The sequence below is a fragment of the Phalaenopsis equestris genome, unplaced genomic scaffold (assembly GCF_001263595.1).
Source record: "Phalaenopsis equestris unplaced genomic scaffold, ASM126359v1 Scaffold000036, whole genome shotgun sequence".
Classification (NCBI taxonomy): Eukaryota; Viridiplantae; Streptophyta; class Magnoliopsida; order Asparagales; family Orchidaceae; genus Phalaenopsis; species Phalaenopsis equestris.
The window spans coordinates 3852130-3874329 of NW_018164478.1; the positions used below are offsets into that span (position 1 = coordinate 3852130).

At 36.1% G+C, this 22200-nt stretch overlaps 2 protein-coding genes and 1 non-coding gene across 3 annotated transcripts in view; 2 read left to right on the forward strand and 1 right to left on the reverse strand.

Moving 5' to 3' along the window:
- Positions 1-22200, forward strand: part of LOC110018769 (B3 domain-containing protein Os07g0563300-like) — a gene marked incomplete at its 5' end in the record, with an annotated part of 141079 nt that overhangs the window by 70196 nt on the left and 48683 nt on the right.
- LOC110018771 lies at positions 290-18938 on the forward strand. Its single transcript, XM_020716203.1, has 5 exons — positions 290-444; positions 5557-5670; positions 7309-7388; positions 18161-18285; positions 18652-18938. The coding sequence occupies exons 1-5, from the start codon at positions 392-394 to the stop codon at positions 18721-18723; spliced, it is 444 nt and encodes a 147-aa protein (XP_020571862.1). The 5' UTR covers positions 290-391; the 3' UTR covers positions 18724-18938.
- On the reverse strand, positions 20801-20871 carry TRNAG-GCC. Its single transcript has one exon. It is a non-coding gene; the product is annotated as a tRNA-Gly (tRNA).

Here is a 22200-nt window from a genome sequence, read left to right on the forward strand (position 1 = left end):
TAATAATAATAATAATATATTAATATATTTATTAGTAATATATTAATATAGATAATAATTAATAATAATAATAATAATAATATATTAATATATATTTAGTAATTAATAATAATAATATATTTATATATAGTTATATTAAGGATGTCAAACTGGCTCGTCGTTCGCGAATAAGAAACGAACACAAACAGTAACTTCACCAATAATTTCGAACACGAACTTATTTCAAACAAACAAAATTTGGAACTAACCCAACCCAACACAAGCTCTCTCTCTCTCTTACTTCGTGTTCGGTTCGCTTACACCCCTACTGTGTTATTTCGTGTTTGTGCAGACGACCTGTTTGCTGAACGGAAGGAGATCGGTGGATCGGAGACGGAGAGGGAGACGGACGATGTTGCTCGCCGTTCTATTCGCCAATACCGCTGGAAATATTCTCATCGAACGGTACTATTGAATGCTTCCCTCTTTCTCTGCTCTTAGGGATTCAATTCTCACAGGTTTTGTGTTGTTACAAGTTTTAATTTCCCTTAAATCGTGGCGTTTCTTGTAAGATCGAGCTGATCATACTTCGCTGTCTTCCATAGTTTTATGATTTTATGATTCAGTTAAATTCTTCTACATTTTTTTTGTATAAAGCTATTGGAGGAATTTTTAAGAGAGAGGTTTGGGCTAGGGTGTTTTTGTTCGATTTTTAATGTAGGATTAAGAAAGTACCTGTTTATCTATTATAAATTAGCAAAACGGCATGAATCCTTTGAGTGAAGTGAGGTTAGATCTTGTTGAAATGATCAGATTCCTAGTGATGTACTGACTACTGATAACTTACTGGAAGTTTGTCTCTGAGGATGGTACTATGGTCTTGGAATAAGCTGAAGTCTTTGTTGTCTGCTGAGAACTGTCAGCATTGTTGGTTTAGTTAGAATTTTAATAGGTATGGAAGATTAGAGTTTAGGGAACATTTCTGCTGAAGAATGAATTCATACTGTTGCCTTCAAAGTTTTGCTATTATTTTGTACAAGCTGAAGTAGCTGAGGTTATTTAAAGCTGCGGGGGGGATGGAGGCTTACTTGTTCACTGATCACTATGTCGCCAAGGTGGTGCTAGATAAATAGATGAGAATGTGTAGTTGTTGATTTGCTCTATTTCAGTGGTGGCCAGGGGAATAATGATTGCTTGATGGATGGCGCGATATGAATTTTAAGAAAGGGGATAAATCTATGACCCACTCATAAAAGAGGCATGAAATTTTCTGAGCTATTAATTGTTGAAGTTTGGCTTTTCTCTGTTGCTATGAAATATTATAGCTGTAAAATTTAAAGTACATCTAAAAATATGAATGATTAGTGCGTTTTGCCTACTATGGGGTTACAACATCTTAGTAAGATCTAAGGGCTAATGCACAGCCCACATTGCCATGACATTTTGCCATAATTATATTTTCTTATACTTAGTGCTACTTAATGTATCATGCTTGTTTCTAACTATAAAATTTAAATTACAGGATTGAAAATGCTACTTCATATTCTCAATTATTTAGAAGCTCTTTTGGTTCTTTAAGGAACTTTTCTGAAACATTGATATGCAAAATCTAGCCACATGCCTTCGCTTAAACTTCCTTTTTTTAGTTTCATGGCCGTCCAAGTCCATTTCCCTTGAATAGATTTGCACTAGCTTTCAAGAAATTATTAATACATAATAATCAATGTAAACAAGTTGCATATGAGGCAAAGTATGTATGCTAAAAGTGGCATTTTATTTGTATTTGTACTTCTTGGACAGTTAGATATTTCATTGACACCGTAACTGTGCTCCCGCATCATTCATGTTTGATGTAGATTATTTGATCTAAACTCAGTCATGATAGAGTTGGACCTTAAGTCAAAGATGATGCATGCCTTGTATAATTTTGGGATGTTGAAATGTATCATTATTTTTTAAAAACATATATTAAATATCTTTTATGTAAATTCCATGCTTTATTTCCCATAAATAGAAAACTATGCTTATTTTCATGAAAATTATCTTAATATATTCCATGATAGAGTTGGACCTTAAGTCAAAGATGATTCATTCCATGCTTATCTTAATACATAGTTTTATGTTTGTGACTTTTGTTTATGCTATATCTGATCATATTTATAGATGGATGCTGTAAATATGTTAAATCTTGCACATGTTGATGTAATCTGTCATTCAATTAATGTTGATCTTGATAGATTAGATTTTATTCATGTTATGAATTTTTAATTTATTATATATTAATCATTTTTATGTTCAGTCCTTATTTTCATGAAAATTATCTTATAATCAGTTTTAAAGGTAATTTGGACTTGTAGTTGACAGTCTAATTTTATAAATAGCATTTTATGCATTTAAAAACCATGCTAGGAGCAGTTCAATGAAAAATTCCTGCAGCTCTTGTTTTGGTTTTCTAGTTTCTTTCCTTGATTATTCATTACTTGATTTCTTGAGGATTCAATAATATTAGTTTGAGGATTTGATGCATTGATATATTTTTATTTATTTTGTATTTATAATTGAAATTCACTATTTTGCAACATAAGTTGCACTGACTTGGTTCAAACATACTTTTTTTTTTTTCATTTTCATTGGTTTCTTTATGTTTTTTACCTTAATTTCATCAATATAATGCAGTTTTATCCATGAAAAAAAAAAAAATTTCTTATGTTTTACTCTCTTTTCACATTCTCTCTCTCCCACTGTGCGTTCTCTCCCCTCCCGTGAGTTTCTTAATATAAAACCTAGTTATTAAACAAAAAAAGACTTAATCTCTCTTTTTCTATTGACATTACTCTCTCTTATCAGGAAACCTAATTTTTAAATAACAAATTTGATTTTCCTTATAAGTTGCTGATTTTAAGAGGGTTTTATGCGAGCTAGCTCGTTTCACTTGAGTTCGTTGGAAGTCATTCACTAGAGATTAAAAGCATTTATTGCTCGATCTAACATTTATCAAACCATTCAGATGCATAGGGCTGTCAGAAAAACTCATTGTTCGCGAACAGCTCGTGTTTGGCTTGTTAAGTAGCTTGTGTTCTGCTCGTTCGTTAAGTATCGTTCGTTAAGTAAACGAGTAAAAAACGAACAACAATTTGTTCACTCATGTTCAACCCGTTTTAGCTCGAAATAAAGAAACTATATATTTTATTTATATAGCTATATTATATATAAAAACTCGTGTGGCAATGTGGTTCTGCATCTTCAATTGCACAGATTTGGTGTAGGTTCAATCCAACACCCAACATCAATTTTTTTCAAATAAATTTAACTAGCCAATGTCTAGCCGAACACGAACAAGAACATTTAAATCGAGACGAACAAGAACACGTTGTTCATCCACTGTTTCCAATTTAGATTATTAGTTGCGAGCATTTAATTGGTTTTCTCAAGGTTAATTTAACTATGGTCAAATTTAGAAAAGGTTGATGAAACCTTGGCCTCCCAAGTTGGGTTCAACCCAACCTATGTAAGGCTTAATGTGACTTGATCTCGAGCTCACTTAAAGTTTCTTGGAATGGATCTCATCCAATTGAATTCATATTAAATTTGCTTGAACCTTGCATCAAATTTGCTCTAGCATAACATTAACTTTGTTTGGTGCTGACAATTTTACATGTAATTCAATCTATAACTTGCTAAGTTCATCTGGGCCAAGCTCTCAAATCAACTTCATTCTTGTTCAATACATCGACTCATATATTAAGTCGGTTCATCAAAATATTTAGGACATGTTCTTTGTTCAGGTTCCAACCCCTCCCATTATTAGTCACTTAGGTAGGTTGCTCTTTTCAAACTGGGTATTGCAACTTGATTTGTTTTTATTGTACTTCCCAAATTTATTATTTTTCATGTGATTGCCCAGAAGATCACCCATATTAGCAGTCTTGTATTAAGAGTGCGCTTAAATCTGTAACTTTTATGGGAGGTTCACTTGTTATACCATAAGGTGCCTTGTGTTAAATCTTTATTTATCCACTCTAGCATTTTTTTTTCTCTTTTGATTAAGATTGAAATCATTCTTTTTTTCTTAACTCCTAGAATCATGCCATTTCAATACGCCAACTAGAAGACGCTCCTACTTTGGTCCTTATCACTGACAATCATTTTCTACCCATGTTGATTGTCCTCTTTAAATTTGAGTATTAACATTTACAACAAGGGGTGGACCCTTGAGCCCTGGAGCAAAGACGCCCATGCCCTATAGCATATAACCCTGACTCTGTGTCCTTACGATGTATTATCCCTAGGTGGTTTCACCTATTTTTAGACAATTGAATTGGCTATGCTAATTTTTTTGATCGAGAGACATATTAATTCCTTTGATTGTACTCAACCATGCATTGTGTCTCTGTGTTAACATTGGTATCGACAGATTAAGGCCTTTAGTAGTCACACCTTGGAATTTTAAATCACATTTGGCCATACTAGTCTTCTTAGGCATTTTCTATTCAAAATATACTTTAGGCCTCAATTTATAGGGATACTCCTTTTGACATATTTTTTTTCCGGTGTATTCGAGATATTTGATATGAGGCAACCAATGATTGTTAATTAGATTCTTAAGATGATGTGGCCGTCCAACACTTTGCCAAGTTAATCTCAGATGAAGAAATCATGCAATTTTGATTTAGTTGAATTATTTTTCCTATCCATTCTCCCAAAAAACATAAACTGATCTCCAACTAGTAATTCATAGCATAATATATCCTTAATTGATATTGTTCTTGGGAATTGGTTTGTAGAAGTAATTAACTATAGGAGTTTGCATCCACGGGATATGTGGATCCCTTAGAATTAAAATAAGTACATGTCAGACCATTCAACTGGCCAAATTAAAATTCTAGGACCTTACTTTAACTTGCCTCTGAAACTTAGTGTTGTTTAATGCTCTTGTTTATGTTGCGTCAAAAGAACAAAAGGATTGAATTGCACCATAAGCTTATGAGCTCATTTCAAGTCTACAAATTGGTGCTCCACTTCTTCAGGATTCAATATCAATTGCTTGAGGATTTTTTATTTTATTATATTATTATTATTATTATTATTATTATTATTATGTTTGTTTGTTCTTATTTCTTATTAAATTTTGGAGATGATATATCCCCAAATTTTTTTTTACAAATATTGTGGTATTCCTTATTTTCACGTGCATTCTTCATGCTTCATAGCAAATTTGTTCAAGCAAAAAATTGTATATTAACAATTTTTTGTTATGTTTGATTACAAATCGGCTTGAATGTTATCCAGGCTTTTGGAGTGTCCCTCCTCTGTACCAAATTTATTGTCATTTTCAAAAACAACAAAATCATACCATGCTATTTGAGAAACAGTGTTTTTAGTTTAGAACCTAACCAACCATTGCCTTATTTTTTTTGGATCACAATGCATTAAATATAAAGCTTTACCAAGTAGCCCTGAATTCTGATATTTTTTTTGCCCCGAATTCTGATATTTTTTTGCCTAAAATTCTGAATTTGATAAATTTTTCAATTATTTTTAAAGGAATAATACAGTTTGCTTTTCATTATATTGTAGTTTTCACGGAGTTCCTGCAGAGGAGAGGTTACATTGGCGATCTTTCCTGGTAAAGCTCGGAGCTGAAAATCTCAAAGGAGCTAAAAATGAGGAACTTTTTGTTGCTTCTCACAAGTTTGGTTCTATATCCTCTCATGTTAAACTTTTCATGTTAAATGCCTTAATTTACTTATCTGATCTTCATGATTAGCATTTCCTGAAGTCATAAAGCCTGTTTCAAGCTTTCTACTTTCTTCTTTCTTAGACCTTGAAACTTGTAATGAAGTTTAGATGTAGAGAATGAATAAAATTATCTTTGACAACTCTTTTTGTCCTGGACTGGCTAGATAAGATGTATTTACACTTTGATGTAGTAAAGTATTATTCATCATAGCCTCAATTTATAAGCACATCTTAAACATGTTTATAATCTATATAATCAGGACATATTGTTTTCTTTATTTTATTTATTGACATTATAATACATTTTAGGTAGGTATTTAAGTTGCCAGTCGTTAGAAAGTGCTCTAGTTTTTTAGTAGGAGGATTATGGCCTATTCGATGATGAATTTCAATTAAGATTTGGGTTTTGCCGTTTCCTCACCTTTGGGGATTCTCCTCCTTTTAGGCTTCCTTCTTGCTACTTCATCCCTGTCCCTTTGCCTCCATCCCTTTGAGGAATTCGTTCGTCTAAATTCTCATCTCTCTAACTCACTGCTACCCCTTTATTGGATTCTCCAAAGCCTTAGTTGGAGCACCTTCTACCGATTGAGTTTAAGGGAGAGAACAAGTTGCTGATATAAGTTGAACACGAAATAAATGAGAATGTTAAGCAAGAAGTCTGACAAATTTTTGACGTGTAAATTAATGATTGATATTAGATTAATGATTGCAGTGATAGTTTTTGGATAGAAGATAATAAAAAATATAATTAAGTGTATAATAAATGATAGAAAATGCACACATTAGGTGGGTAAATAAATTTAGTCTGAGATTATTAGAAAGTAGGAGTTGACCTAACATGATATGAATAGAAGTTGTTTATAGTCATCTTATAAAGAATATGTTTAATATCTTAAACACCACTTAATGAGGACAAATAGAGGATGAGGATTCATATAACTTATTATAAATACTCGGATAAGACTAACGATGATGTTTGGTGTGGTATTACCATCATGCTAATAATTTCTACATAGACTGCTTAGAAGTTTCATGAAGCCGTTGCGGGCAATGTGCTAACAACTTTATAATTTATAGATTTAGAATCAATTGAAGGAAAGAGAAGGTACCGGATATTTTAGTTGGGTGAATTAGGAAATGCATTTTACATCCACTCCCCAATATTGTCATTGAAAACCTTCAACACTTTCTCTAAGCCATACACATTATAGTTCTTTATACCAAAAGTGCAAGTTTTGATAAAATTATAAATACATGTTGATTTGCTTCATTATGATTGGGAGGCAGTGGTTTTGCTTTCTGTTGAACTTTAGAATTAATTTGAATTTTTTTATGAAATATTTACCTTTTAATCATGCTCATCCACTGTCTCCAATTTTCTTATGCGGTTAATGGCACCATCTTAGGAAATATAAGCTGTTTCTCATCATTCCTCTTCATTTGACATGCGCCATCTGCATAAAGTGTTGGTCACGAAACCTTACATAATTGTTTGATTTTCCATAGTGTTTCTCCTGCTTTGTGATTTTATCTTTTTTTTTCTTATGCTGATATTTCATTTCTTTTATTTGTTAAATATTCTATTTCCAGGTCTGTATACATAGTTTACACTATGCTTGGGGATATCTGCATCTATGTAGTGGGCAAAGATGAGTATGATGAGCTTGCTTGTAAGTAATTCTTAATTCAATCTTGTTGGAGTGCTAAAGCTGATTTGGTTTCTTGTAGCTTCAGAATATGTTTTAGAAAATGCTTTCATCTTCTTCAGTCATTTTAATGGCTTATTGGCTGTCAGTAGGTAGAAAACTTGTCTTCAAAAATGTTCAAGTGTTTGTAGCGTTGTGAAATTTAAATCATTTTATTTGAAGGAGTGAAGATGTTTGTAATGTTTAAAATAAATATTTGATATCTAAATGCATCCAATTGTAATGACAAAATCTGATAAATTTTCAACTTAAAAAATATTTTTTAACTTCAAGTGGGCCCATCCGTGATTATAAACTCATGATATTTGAGGTTTCTTTAATGGGTTTGTAGGTTTTAAAATCAACATTAATTTTCTGATTGTAACTGTTTTTATTGAAACATAACAATATTTTATGGTGAGGTGCTTTCTAATTATATCTATTTTTATAGAAAATTAACAAGAATGGAAGTTGTTAGAAAGCTCTTTACTAGATTTTTGAATCATGTGCTTGGCTTGTATGCTTTGCATATTGGCTTCTGTTTTAGTCGTAAGTTCTATAGGAATTTCCTCTTATTTAACATGATATCCGAGGAAGTTCTCATCATGCTCTTTTAACCTCCCATCCCAATTCAATAACGGAGCCGCCTTTCGTCTAGGTTCCCTCCTCATGATCATTCATTCTCTTGCTTCCGTAGCCCTATCCGCAGTGCTTCCCGATCTCCTACTCCCTCTACTCAATGCTATTGTGTGTGCGCTCAATTATGCTTTGCTAACTCACTTCCACAACCCGACCTGCTCTCATAAGTTATTGTGTGTGTGCTCAATTATGCTTTGCTACTCTAACTCACTTCCACAACCCGACCTGCTCTCATAAGTACATTTAAACACACTAGTTTGTTGCACCGGCTGCCATTGATAATACACTAAACCTTGCTTACTCCAATGTGTCTAACTTTTGCAATTGAACATGATTTTGGTCACTCGCCCTCTCACATCACATATCCCACTTGTAGTGCACCCTCTTTGCTGCCTATGTCTTGACTATCTTATTTCGGAGAAAGTGAAGTTATTCTTTTAATAGTCACCGTGTAGTTGAATGTCCTATTCAAATCTGAGGGTCCTCTAATTTAGTACCATTATAGCTTGTTATTTTGCACTGTGTTATTTTCCACGGATGTGAGCATCTATTTTGACATGGAACCACCATCATCAGCGTTTGCCTCCACAAAAGAATTAATCTTAGGAATGTGAGTGCCAAGTTTAGTCCTGAACTTTTCATTAATATCATCATGTCTCGTTTCTCTTTTCTTCAAGTGTCATGGCTTCTGCTTCTCTTGCTTGTTGCGAGAATTTCATTTATTTATCTATTTTCTCAATACAAATTTACATATGGCTTCATTTTTGTGGTGCCACTAATTTCAATTCTATTAGTCTCATGATGATTGTGGTCAATTGCTTCAATAAACTCTGCCATCTGTCCAAGCACCTTGCGGTCTTTTCTTATGATATTGTTGCGATGGTCTCTTTATACGCATTCCTTGGACCTTACATTTTTTTGTTTACTACAATATAACATGTAATTAAAAATTGTTCTCAACCTTTTAACTCTCTCTTACTTGTTATTTATGCCAAGGATACTCTACCAATCTCAGAAAAAGAATGTCTTTCCTCTTAATTTTATAATGTATTTCTTGTTCCATAAATGTGTTGTCAGCCTTTTATTTATACAATATCCGAACAAAACTCAAAAGCACTCCATCACTTTTTCTCTACCCATTATGTCCTTCAAGATCTCAACATGAGGAAAAAAAATGGAGATGTTCGAATTAACAATATTCATTATCTCTATGTTATTGATTCCACTACCTTGCTTGCAATTTTTTTGTATAAATGGAACTATAGATTTGATCAACCACCTCACCATCTTCGGAGTTTCTCTTATCATATTTTGTTCCAAATTTAGATGTCATGCCTATGAATTTGACAAACATCATATTGTCCCTTTTTTGAATTTACTTGTTAAAATTTCAATTTGAGGTCTTAATTGTATTCAAAGTATCTTATCGAAAATTTGAAATATCGTTTTTTGTCCAAATAACAAAAAAATTTATATCGATTACGTGCTTGGATTCATGTAATCAGTTTTTCATTTTCTTGTGTCGAGATTGGCTTGCATAAATCATCATTTTCATATAAATGTATATCTCATTAAAATGGTATTATTAAACATAAGCGCAGCCATTGCTGGCACCTTAATGTTTACATTCATGCTCTTCGCCAATTTTTAAGGAATGCCATTTTTACTACATGTCACATAATCAATAATGTGTTATTATGGTTCTCAACAACATCTCTTTCTTCTTTTTCAGTCATCCTGATAAATATTTTCACTAAACTCCTCGTATTTCTGATTGTATGCGTTTTGCCCATCCCCTTTACACAGGTTGTGACAAAGCATATTCTTATGCTATTTGACGTTTTTTTTTTGGTTATTTTTTAAATCCTTTCATTGGTAAGTGTATGCCTTTGTCAATGTTAACTTTCATAAGACAGCCCCTTAACTCCCACCTTATTCTCAAAACTTGATCTTTGGCTGTACCTCTACGTCTTTTTGGCCCATTACTCGCATCTTTTCTTATAGTTTTATACTATTCGACCTCGGCCATGTCCTTTTATAGCTCCTTTCATCACCTTGGCTACGTTGGAACATTTCATCACTACAAAGCCATTAGATCTATATTTTCGTTTATGCCCTTTTGATCATCTCTATTCTTCTTTTGCTTATTTGACATACCAAGGAGCCATGCTTGACCTCATTTAGAAGCAGACCATGGAAATTGGGAAGAATACTCTTCTTGATCATCAAACATTGGCATTGGTTACATCTCTCGTTAGGGTTGAAATTTATTTCTTGTGGATGAGTATTCACTTTTAAGACTCATCCATATGACTCTAGCTATTGCGGCAAAGCTTGCTTAGCAAGAAATGATATATTCAAATTCATAATATTGACTATTTTTAAGACTTTTTGGTCAATTTTTGACTGAATTTCGTTTGTATCTATTGCCATTAATTAAGTGATTTATTTATTGCATAAATGAATATTAGTTATGTCTTTCTCTGTGGATCTTATTGAAATAATGTATATAGAGCAATCCCATGGGTATTTTTCTTAGGGGGATAATAAACTTTACAAGCTTTGAAAAGCTAATTATGGATTCAAACAAATTTCGTTTGGTTTGTTCTACAAATTTTAAAAAATTCTTATTGCCTTTGAACTACGAAGTAATACGATTGATGGTTGTATGTTTTGATGGCACCCTCCTCGTTGGAAGTGATGTATCAAGCATTATTGAAATAAAACAATATATGTAGAAGATATTTATAAAAAACATGCGTGGTTCCGAAACACTATCCTGACATTGAGTTTGCATAAACAAAAAAAGTAGTAATTTCTTAGAGTACATATGCTCTACACCTTGTTGAAGAAACTGATATTTTTGTTTATAATTGTTAACACTTGTAACAAGCGTAACAGGATTGGTCTCTCCTAGACCGGTCGAAAACCACCCAACTGGCCTGCTCCCTCAACAGATGGACCGGTCCTTGTCACGAGAAGAGGTCGAGTTGCCGATTGCCGCAACTGAAGAGGAGAGGAGGGTGGGGGGTGGGGGTTGGAGGAGGGAAGCAAGTGGGGTCCACTAGGGCCTTAATCACATACTCAAGGAGGATGAATCAAAGAGTTGGAGGGAAAGTTTGGTAAAGAAAGTTTTCAAATGCTGTGGGATGCTTCTATTTAGGGGGGAAACTTAGGGATTTTTTTTTATGCATGTTTTTATTTAGCTTCCGCTTTCTTTCTTCTTGTAGTGTTCCTAGCAACGTCTAGGGTGTGAGAGAGCGATCTATCTCTCCAAAATTAGATCATCTTTGTATCTTGCTTATTTTTGTTTTAATTTTTGTAAGAGCAACCATTGTTTGCATTTTTTCCACCTATCTATTTTTGTTTCGTCGTGTTTTGTTTGTTGATTTTGGTTCCGAAGCGTATCAAATTGGTATCAGAGCGTAGAACTTGGGATGGCAGCAAAGAAAGTGAATGTGTTAGAGGGAGATGTATGGCAAATCGGATTGAAAATGGAAGAGAGTTTCACCACTATGGAGGACGGGTTTTCTTTCATTGAAAGTCGAATGGAGAATGGATTTGAGAGCATAAGAGAAATGCAAAATATCATGAAAAGATTCATGGAGATGTAATCCAAGGCCGTGTCAATCGCTCCAATTACAAGCCCTAACCAAGTGTTGATCATGGAATTTTTGGCCAGGTCAATAGAGAAGGAGATCGAGCGAAAAGACAACGAAGAAGACATTATCTACCTACAAGAGCATCCCCCTAGGACTCTAACAGGAGGGGAGTGGAGACTTCTAATCGAGGGGCATGGGTCGAAAATTGGAGGGATGGTGTGAGGGGCACGGAAGAGCACGATGGAGGAAGGAGGGATTCAGGAGTTGGGCATGCCTATGACTGAAAGAGGGAGTTCCAGCCTAGATACATGGGGAAAATACCGGAGAATAAGAAGGTTGGAGTGGAGATGCAAGGGTCAGAAAATTGAAGATATCAATCTTTGAAAGGGATGATGCACATAGGTGGGTGTATCGGGTGGAGTGGTACATTACAATCAATGGGTTAACTAAGAAGAGAAGCTCATGACAACGAGATTATGCTTGAAGGAGAAGACTTTAGCTTCAATAAATGGAATCAAGGTATCTGATGCACTCATGGGAGGAGTGTAAGGATTGCTTGTTGGAGTGTTTCTGAGTCATTCGTGAAGGAGACATGACTGAGCAATTCAATGCTCTGACTTGGGAGGGAACTGATACAAAATATCGGAAGAATTTCGAGCTCTTGTCAGGGAAGTTGAGGGGTATTTCTGTAGCAGGGCTGGAAAGGAACTTCTTGAAAGGACTAAAGACCGACATCCAAGCAGTCATCCGACCTTTGAGACCAAGGGGATTGAGGGGAATGATGAACTCTCCCAGATGATGGAGGATAAGAAACATGTGAAGAATACCAGCAAAGACGACAACACCAAAGGATTCTACGTGAGCACTTTGACAGCCACGACACCGAGAAACCAGATGATGTCATTTCAGGAAAACTCCTCACAGATGCAGAAGTGTAGGATAAAAGAGCAAAATGAATGTGTTACAGTTGTGACAAGAAATATGCCCTAGGACACCGCTGAAATGAGCATGCCCTTTAAATTCTTTTAGTTTATGAGGAGGATATAGAGAGTGAGGAATCAAATGAGGCAATGGAGGAGGAGCATCTGTATTTGGATGACAGAGGTGTCCCTTAATTTGGTGGTGGGATTTACTCCAAATCACACCATGGATAGGGAAACAACTGATTGTGGTGTTGATGGATAGCGGAGACTCGCATAACTTCTCAAATCAGGTTGTTGAGAAGTTAGAGTTGGAACTCGTGACTACAGGGGACTTCAGTGTCATGATGGGGACAGGGAAGATGGAGAAAAGTCGGAGAATTTTCAAGGGATTGGTTATGACACTGCATGACCTACAAATAGTGGAAGACTTCCTTCCCTTAGATTTAGGCAGTACATATGTGATTTTGGGGATGAAGTGGTTTTTATAAGTCCCCGACTATGGAGTTCCAGGTAGAGGGCAGGAATGTGATGCTGAGAGGAGATGATAGTTTATGAAAATCTATGGTGTCGCTCAGAACCATGGTCAAGTCGAGACGGGGAGCAGGACTGGGCTATTTGATGAAGTTGCAGAGTATTGAGACGATTTGCGATTCAGAGTTGGCAGAGTTTCCCAAAGGGGTCCAGCCGCTCCTACAACAGTTTACGGATGTCTTCCAATGGCCAAGCGGGTTACCTCCTCCGAGGGAGGATGAACACACTGTTACCTTAAAGGGAGGGTGTTTCCCCCATCAACATAAGACCATACAAGTACCCCCAGATTCAGAAGTAAGAAATAGAGAAGTTGATCTGAGAGATGCTCAAGACGAGGATTATCAGGTTTAGTTTGAGCTCTTTTTCCAGTTTTGTCTTGTTAGTGAAGAAAAAAGATGGTAGTTGGAGATTCTGCATGGACTACTGAGCGTTGAACAAGGAGACGATGTTGGACAAGTTTCATATTCCTGTGATTGATGGGTTACTGGATGAGTTTTATGGGGAGGTTTTTTTTTCAGAAATTAATCTTAAATCGGGTTACCAACAGATCAGGATGGATCTCACGAATGTGCACAAGACAACATTCAGGACACATGAAAGACATTTTGTGTTATTATTAATGTCATTTGGCCTCACCAACGCCCCAACAACATTTCAGTCTCTCATGAGTAGGGTTTTTCAACCTTAACTCCGGAAATTTAGCATATTTTTTTTTATGACATTATGGTCTTCAACTGTACAGAAACAGAGCATGTGAGACACATAAGGACAGTCTTTATGATGTTAAGGGAGCACCATGTCATAGACTAACTTTCCTGGGGCGTGAAAACCAGTTGTATGCCAACTTGAAGAAATGTTCTTTTGGGACTAACTTTCCTGGGGCGTGAAAGTCAGCTGTATGCCAACTTGGAGAAATGTTCTTTTGCACAGTTGTAGGTGGAGTACCTAGGACATATGGTGAATGGAATATGGTAGCAGTGGATCATTCCAAGATCGAGACTATGGTTGATTGGCTCTTATTAAGGAATTTGAAGGAGTTGAGATGATTCTTGGGTCTCGCTGGCTATTACCGGAAGTTCGTGGAGGATATGACACGATAGCATGACCACTAGCGCGCAGTTGAAAAAAGACAATTTCAAATTGGGGGATGCAACAAAACATACATTTGAATATCTTAAGAGGGTCATGACTAGTGTCCATATATTAGCACTTTCATATTTCAGTAAATCATTTGTGGTGGAGAAGGATGCGTCAGGGTACAGATTGGGAGCAGTGCTCATGCAGGATTGACACTTCCATATTTCAGTAAACCATTTGTGGTGGAGAAGGATGCGTCAGGGTACAGATGGGGAGCAGTGCTCATGCAGGATTGGCAATCAATTACCTAGTTCAGCCAAGTTTTTAAGGTCGGAGCAAGGCTAAAGTCAGTATATGAACAGGAATTGATAGCGATTATCCTGGTCATTCATAAGTGGTTGCCTGACCTGTTGGGAATACATTTTCAGATCATAGGAGTTTAAAGTATCCTCTGGAGCAGCTAATGGTGACCAAGGAGCATTAAAGATGGTATCCAAGCTACTGGGGTATGATTTTGAGATTCAGTATCGGCTAGGATTGGAGAACAAGGCAACTGAGACATTGTCGAGAAAGGTGGAGGAACCCCAATTGGTGGCCCTATCAGCACTCTTGGTTCTAGATTGGGAAGCTTTGAGACAAAATAACGAAAAGTATGAGGAGCTGAAGAAGATTAGAGTCGAGTTACTACAAGATCAGAACAACCATCTAGAATATCATTGAGGGGACATCAACTGCTCTACTAGGGGCGATTTGTGCTACCTAAGACTTCGGAGTATATTCCTAAATTATTATAAGGGTTTCATGGCAGTGCGATCCGGGGACACTCAGGGGTGCAGAAGACCTATAGTTGTCTAGAGGCAAAGCTTTATTCAGTGGGGATGTGCGGAGACGTGGAAGACATAGTAGCAAGATGTTATGTGTGTCAAGGACACAAATACTTGAACACGACACCAGGAGGCTTACTACAACCATTAGCGTTACCTGGGAAGGTGTGGGAAGAAGTGATGATGGATTTCATCGAGGGGTTGCCACGGTCAGAAGGGTTCACGATGATCATAGTGGTCGTGGATTGCCTAAGTATGTGCATTCATTCCCTTACGACACCCCTACATTGTGGTCTCAGTTGCGACAGTGTTTATCCGAGAAGTGGTATGTTTGCACGGCGTGTCAGAATCAATTGTATCGAATAGGGACAAGGTGTTCCTCGGCCACTCCTGGAATGAATGATTCATGTTGTAAGAGACAGTCCTTAAAAGAAGCACCGGATATCATCCCTAGATCGATGGGCGGACGGAGGTGGTCAACAGTAATGTGGAGACATACCGACATTGTTTTGTATCTGATACACCAAAGTTGGGCTAACTGGATTGCATGGGTCAAATATTGATATAATCCTTCGTACCACACCGTAACACAAATAACCTCTTTCAAGCTATTATATGGGCGGGATCCACCTCACTTGATACATTATGGGTATATTACCACGCCAGTATCCAGTGTCGATCAGTACTTGGAAGAGAGGGACAGGTACTAGCAGAGCTCATGTGGCATTTACTGAGAGTTCAACAAATCATGAAGTGGAAGACAGAGGAACACAGGCGAGAGGTGCAATTTGAACCAAAAAAATGATCTACTTGAAACTGAGACCCTACTGACAGAAGACTTTGAACAGGAGGAGAATATAGAAACTTTCACCGCGATACTTTGGGCCTTATGAGGTGATGACACACATCGGGGCAGTGACCTACCGTTTGAAGTTACCACCATTGTCCGCACTACACTCGATCTTCCATGCATCACAGTTGAGACGTGACAATGACGGAGGACTTGAAAGTGATTATGGAGTCGCTAGAGATTGAAGGAGTGTGTCGAGGAGTAGGAGGAGCAAATGATATATTTGTTAAGTAGAAAGGACTGTCGGACTATGAAACAACATGGGAGCCTTACGAGGTGATCCACAAGCAATTCCATCCTTCAACCTTGAGGCAAGGTACGTCTTTGGGAGGGAAGTATTGTTACGTTCGTAATAGGTGTAACAGGACCAGTGCCTCCTAGACTGGTTGAAAACCACCCAACCAACCCTCTCCCTGAATAGACAGGCCGGTCCTTGTCGCAAGAAGAGGTTGAGCAGTCAATTGCCGCAACAAAAGAAGAGAGCGGGGGGGGGGGGAGACGGGAGGACGACAAAAACCGAGCCAGTGGAGGGAAAGTTTTCCTCACTAAGCAATTTGAGATTTATCAAAGCAATTCTAGAAAATAAAATATGGTCTATCTTAAACATAATAATTTGAGATTCGAAAACTTTTGATTTTGAGTAGGCGTAATCTATTTAAAGATATTGTGTTTTTGTAGATGAAAATCTAATTTCTTGAGAAGCAGCATATAGCGTAACTGGAATGACTGTTTAATCTTAACATTGAGCCATGGGTCTTATGTAGATCAAAATTCTTGTAGAATATTTTGACTTTTCTAATATTGAGCCTTTGCATAGTCTAATATTCCGTAAAAGAATGAAATACATTGGAGTAGATTATCACTTCATCATAGACGGGCTTTTGTCAAACTTGATCATCATTCCTTACATATTAAGTGAAGAATAATCGACTAATATCTTTAGGGGCATTTACATGCATACCACACATTTTCTTATGTATTTATATATCTAACACCTAAATTTAATACTTGCATTGTGCTCAAATCTTAATATTGCATCAAAAATATCACTATCATATTCTTATTAAAAATGAAAACCACCTTTTCATGCATACACCGAATTGTTAGAAATGTAAATATTAGATATATAATTACATAGGATGTGTCGTTTGTATGTAACACCAGAGGGTTTTGTCACACATGCATTCTCTTACTCCAAGACATCTAAACGAAAGATTAATCTAACAAGGTCTATCATTTTTTCAAACTTTATTTTCCAATTGGGATTTTTACATAAGTAGCACTCCAAATATAGCTACGCACCTGTTTCACACGAAACTTGAATTTTACATATTCCACCCTTCGCTACCACACGATCCTCTGTTCCAATCAATCATTACAACGACGAGTAATCTGGCCGTTGTTGGTCGCCTGGCATCTTCTTCCGCGCTTCATTCTCTTAATTCTTCATTGCTGCCGGTCATGACTTTCTCTGGCGAAGTTCTCCCAATTGTTATCTTCCATCATTCTCTCTCTCTCTCTCTTCGAAATACTCTATCCTCTTTTCTTCTACAAACCCATCAGATAGAAGCTGGTGGTGGCTGAATCCGCCAACAAATATGTTGAAAGAGTCGTTGGCTGAAATTAAGAATGGATTTTGCTGCTTTCTCACTCTGGCATTAACCTGATAATTATAAAAGTTTATATTTCTTTTTCTTTTGAATAACTTGGAAGGAAGTTCACAGAAAATTGTATGCCATGGAGAACAATGGCAACCGAATTACTCGTCGTCACCATGCCTTCGCTGCTCGGATTGCTCGAATGAGGCGGAGAAGGGAGAAGGGGGAGAAGAAGTTGACAGATGCCCATTAGCTCCATTTATACACTTTGGAATCGAGGATGCTGATTTCGGGGAAACTAGGGGGCAGTGGTGAGGGAATCGGCGAAAATGGTGTACCAAAGGCAGTGGTGGGAAAGGTACGAGTGAGCGTTAAGTAGGTGTTGGGCCGTGTAGGGGCCGAAGAAGGTGGCCAAAGTGTGGAAGACGATACCATGGATACCAACGGTGGCCAGATCACTTCATTGCCATGGCTTTGCCGCTCGGATTGCTTGGGACGGAGAAACATGCGGTAGGAAATGGGGAGAAAGTTGATGGAGGCTAGACTGGGCGCCCGAAATTTATAAAATTTAAGTTTCATGTGTGTGCAACATATAAATAACAATGTTGGCAGTGCTATGTCTGTAAAAAATCCCCTTTCTAATTTCAAGCAATCAAACATACCCTAAGATGTGTTCCATAGAACTAAGTTCAGCTTATTTCTATTTTTTCAAGTGGCGGAAGTCATCTTTGCAATAACTTCCTGCACCAAAGATGCATGCGGGAAACCTCCAACCGAGCGGCTCTTCCTCGACAAATATGGGAAGATATGCCTATCCCTTGATGAGATTGTTTGGCAGGTAGAATTTATTTTAATTTATATAATCAATTTATTAAATTTTAGGGCATTTACATACATACCACACAACTATTATGTATTTACATTTCCAACACCTAAACTTCCATATTTACATGCACAACACTCAAATCATTGACATGCATAAAAAATATCACTATTATATGTTATCATGCATAACTTTATGACATAAATCATTGGTAAATGTAAATATGAAAGTTTAAGTATTAGATAGACAAATATATAAGAATTGTGGGGGTATTTATGTAAATTTCTCTTAAAGCTAACTTAAATGAAATATAATACTATATTCTAAATTTTTTACATTATCTCATCTGTAAACTGATGCTTTTGTTTCAAAATGATGAAGGGTATGTTGGAAAATACAGAGAAGGAGAGAATCAAACGATTGATAAGGATGAAACCTCCTGCTGATGTGTGACTACTGGCCTGGCTTCAAGTTCTTTTATATTTCTGCAAAAATTTTACAGGTTCGTGTATGATTATATCTTTGTGTATCTGAAAGACCCATAAAATGCAAATTTAGTATTTGATAATTATGAAGGAAAAAAAAATCTCAATTCCTTGAGATGGCTGCTTCAAACTGGAACACGAACACTTTTTTAGTTTTGAGTGGGGTCTGACCCAAAGTTGATTCGACCCAAAATTATTTGACCCGAACCTGACCTGAATGATAAACATGTGTGAAAGTTTAACTCGAACTCGACTCACTCTCAACCCGCTAACCTGAGCCTGACTCGTATAACCCGTTTGATATAAGGGATAAGAGTTATTCGGGTCAAAACTGAGCCAAAATGGGGTCGAATTTGAGTCATTTTTTTGGTTAAATGTTTATTTCAAGTAGGCAGGTCAAATTCTTAAATTTCAAATTGGTGATTATTTTCTAGTCATTTTCGCTAGCAGATCAATTCAGACCGGACCGGAACAATTATGTGTTAAGAATCCTAATCATAACCCAACCCAAAAATTATTTTAGTCAATATGAAATTGGATTTTTTGAGTTGAGTTGTTTTTCGGGTTAATTTTTGACATCTCTAGTTTTAAATTATTACTTGAAGTTATTGTTTGTTTTTCTAATGGATTTTTAGGTACTATTGAGTTTCTAATGGATTTTTAGGTACTATTGAGATGATAATAGACCATTTACCCTAATCATTAAAGATAGTTGCATTTATGTACATTCCACCCAATTTTTATGTATGAACAGTTTACGTGCTAGGTATAACAGTTTACGTGCTAGGTAAATGCATAAGCATTGAGTGGGATGCATGTAAATCTTCTATAAAGATATGCAATAGTAAAATTTATTTGTCAAAAATAAACAAAAGTCTTACACCCACGTCACCCCAAATTCACATGAGTGATGACTCGGCCTTCCCCTGGAAAAAAAAAAAAATTACGTCCGCACATCCGGATGGCTAATAACCGGACATCACGTTACCCGGCTCTGATGTGTATGGCGATGTGACGCCCGACAGTTGGCCGTCACGTAAAATTTTATTCTTTCGGTGGAGGTAAAATATTCTCGTTCCGGTGGGCGATGCATATGTAAAATTCTCACGTGTATATCAACATTTCAAGATTGTTTGAAAAATAAAAGCCATAAAGTGTTTTTGATTCCAGTACTACTACTTGTTTACATGATGTTTGGGATCTATTTTCATTATGTTACTTTCATTGATTGATGCTCATCAACGTTTTTGTTGTAGTCCCATGAAACAAAAATCTAATGATACATATCATTTTATACATTTGCACAAATATATACATACCCATTATAATAAAAATGTCAATTAACAAATTTAACAATATGCAAACATAAAGTACAAATGAATATTAACGTGATTAAATGAAAACATAATGAAAGTAATTATCAATGGTACAATTAGTTTGGTTTGGATAAGCAGCTGTCTCATCAGTCCAAATCACTCGACCCAACTCCTCCACTCACAGCAGAAGAAGAGAGAGGGTTTCAATCCCTCCTACAATTCTGTAGCTCCACATGGGTTTTCTACGTAAAAACTTCTAGAGTCATTACCGCTTGTTTTCTCTTTCATCTGTGTGTGTGCTAAACTTTCATATAACGCTAAGACGATAGTCCGTTACTCTACCGCAATGAATTTTCTACCACGCGTAAAAAATTTAGATTATTTCCGTGCTTAATTTAATCTGTTATATTTTTTGTTAATAGTTATATATATATATATATACATGTATATTTAATCGATGAAGTGATTCCCAACTCTTCCAATCTTGAATTCTTGGTCAATGACAGAGATATCACCTCGTTATTATTTAAACTATACATTAATTTGTATTGAAAATAATAAAAATTATGCAAAATAATTTATAAATACGATATTAAAATTTATTTGTCTAAATAAACTAATGTCTAACAAACAAATCTTCTATTAATGTACAATGGAAGTTATTTTGTTAAGTAAACAAGAAATAATAGACTTTAGTTCAAACAAAATGGTACAAAATTTTACAACTACTGCACCAGCCGGGAATCGAACCCGGGTCTGTACCGTGGCAGGGTACTATTCTACCACTAGACCACTGGTGCTTTTAACGGAATGTTTTATAATTCATCGCAATTGATCGCATTTTCGCAATTGATCCCACAACATAGAGTCCACTTCATAATCTTTTTTCTCCGTTCGAGTCCTATTTAGGGTCCGTTTGGGACAGATCTCATTTAGTTATGATAAATTAAGATCGTCTTTTATACAATAAGCCCAGGTTTTCATAATTCTAACTCTGCCTTTCTTACCATAAATCGAATTTAAAACATCTACTCTCATAATCAGATCATCAGTTGGTCAACGTTTAATGTGACCAAACTATCTAAGACGACTTTCTCTAATTTTGTCTGTCACTAGAGCTGTACCAACCTTATCAAGGATATATTCATTTAGCATTTTATCTCTAAGTGTAAAGCCACTCATCCACCTAATCATTCTCATCTCGACAGCACTTAACTTAGTATTATGCTTTTTCTTTAAAGGCCAGCATTTAGAGTCATATAGCGTTGTTGGTCTCACCACTGTCTTATAAAATTTTTCTTTTAGTCTAAGTGATACCTTTCTATCACATAAAAGGCCCGAAGCATCCCTCCACTTCAACCAACCAACTTGAATTCTACTATTAACATCCCCATATGTATCACCAACGCTTTGAACAATAGACTCAAGATATCTAAATCGTTCACACCTTTCAATAATTTGATCACTCAAAGGTACACATCTGTCACTATAGCTACTACTACTACTAAAATTACATTTCATATATTCACTTTTATTTTCTACTCAAATGAAGGCCTTTAGACTTCAATAAATTATACATAGAATTAAATGAATTATTTAATGTATTGATTGAATGATATGACCAAAAAAATTCAAGATTTATATGCATATACTAGAGCTGCCGACACGAATTTCAAAAAAAATGAACAGTCAAAAATAAAAAACTTCCTCATAGGTAATAGTAAATCTACTAGTCACTGTCAAGCAGGTGAAGCAACATCTCTAAACCCAGGACATGTCGATGCCCTGAAGATGGTACATTGCTCGATAGCGACAAGATTCATCAAGGGTGAGACATAATTCATTCTTGCAGTAAGGCTTAACGGACGCCCCAGACAGGGAGCGATAGATCCAACTAAGACATTGCAAATAGAGGTATCAAACTGATGCAATGTACCGACCTCGAGCCAAAGCAGCAAGTGAGCCGTGATACACTCGACAAAAACAAACCGACTCATCAATCAACCAATCGACTGATTGAAGCACAGACAGAAACACCATGATTACAAATGGACGACAAGCCTGCTTTTGCCACAGCAGACAAGATCATCGTTCGATCGAACGCCTCGGTCGACCAAACACAAGGCACG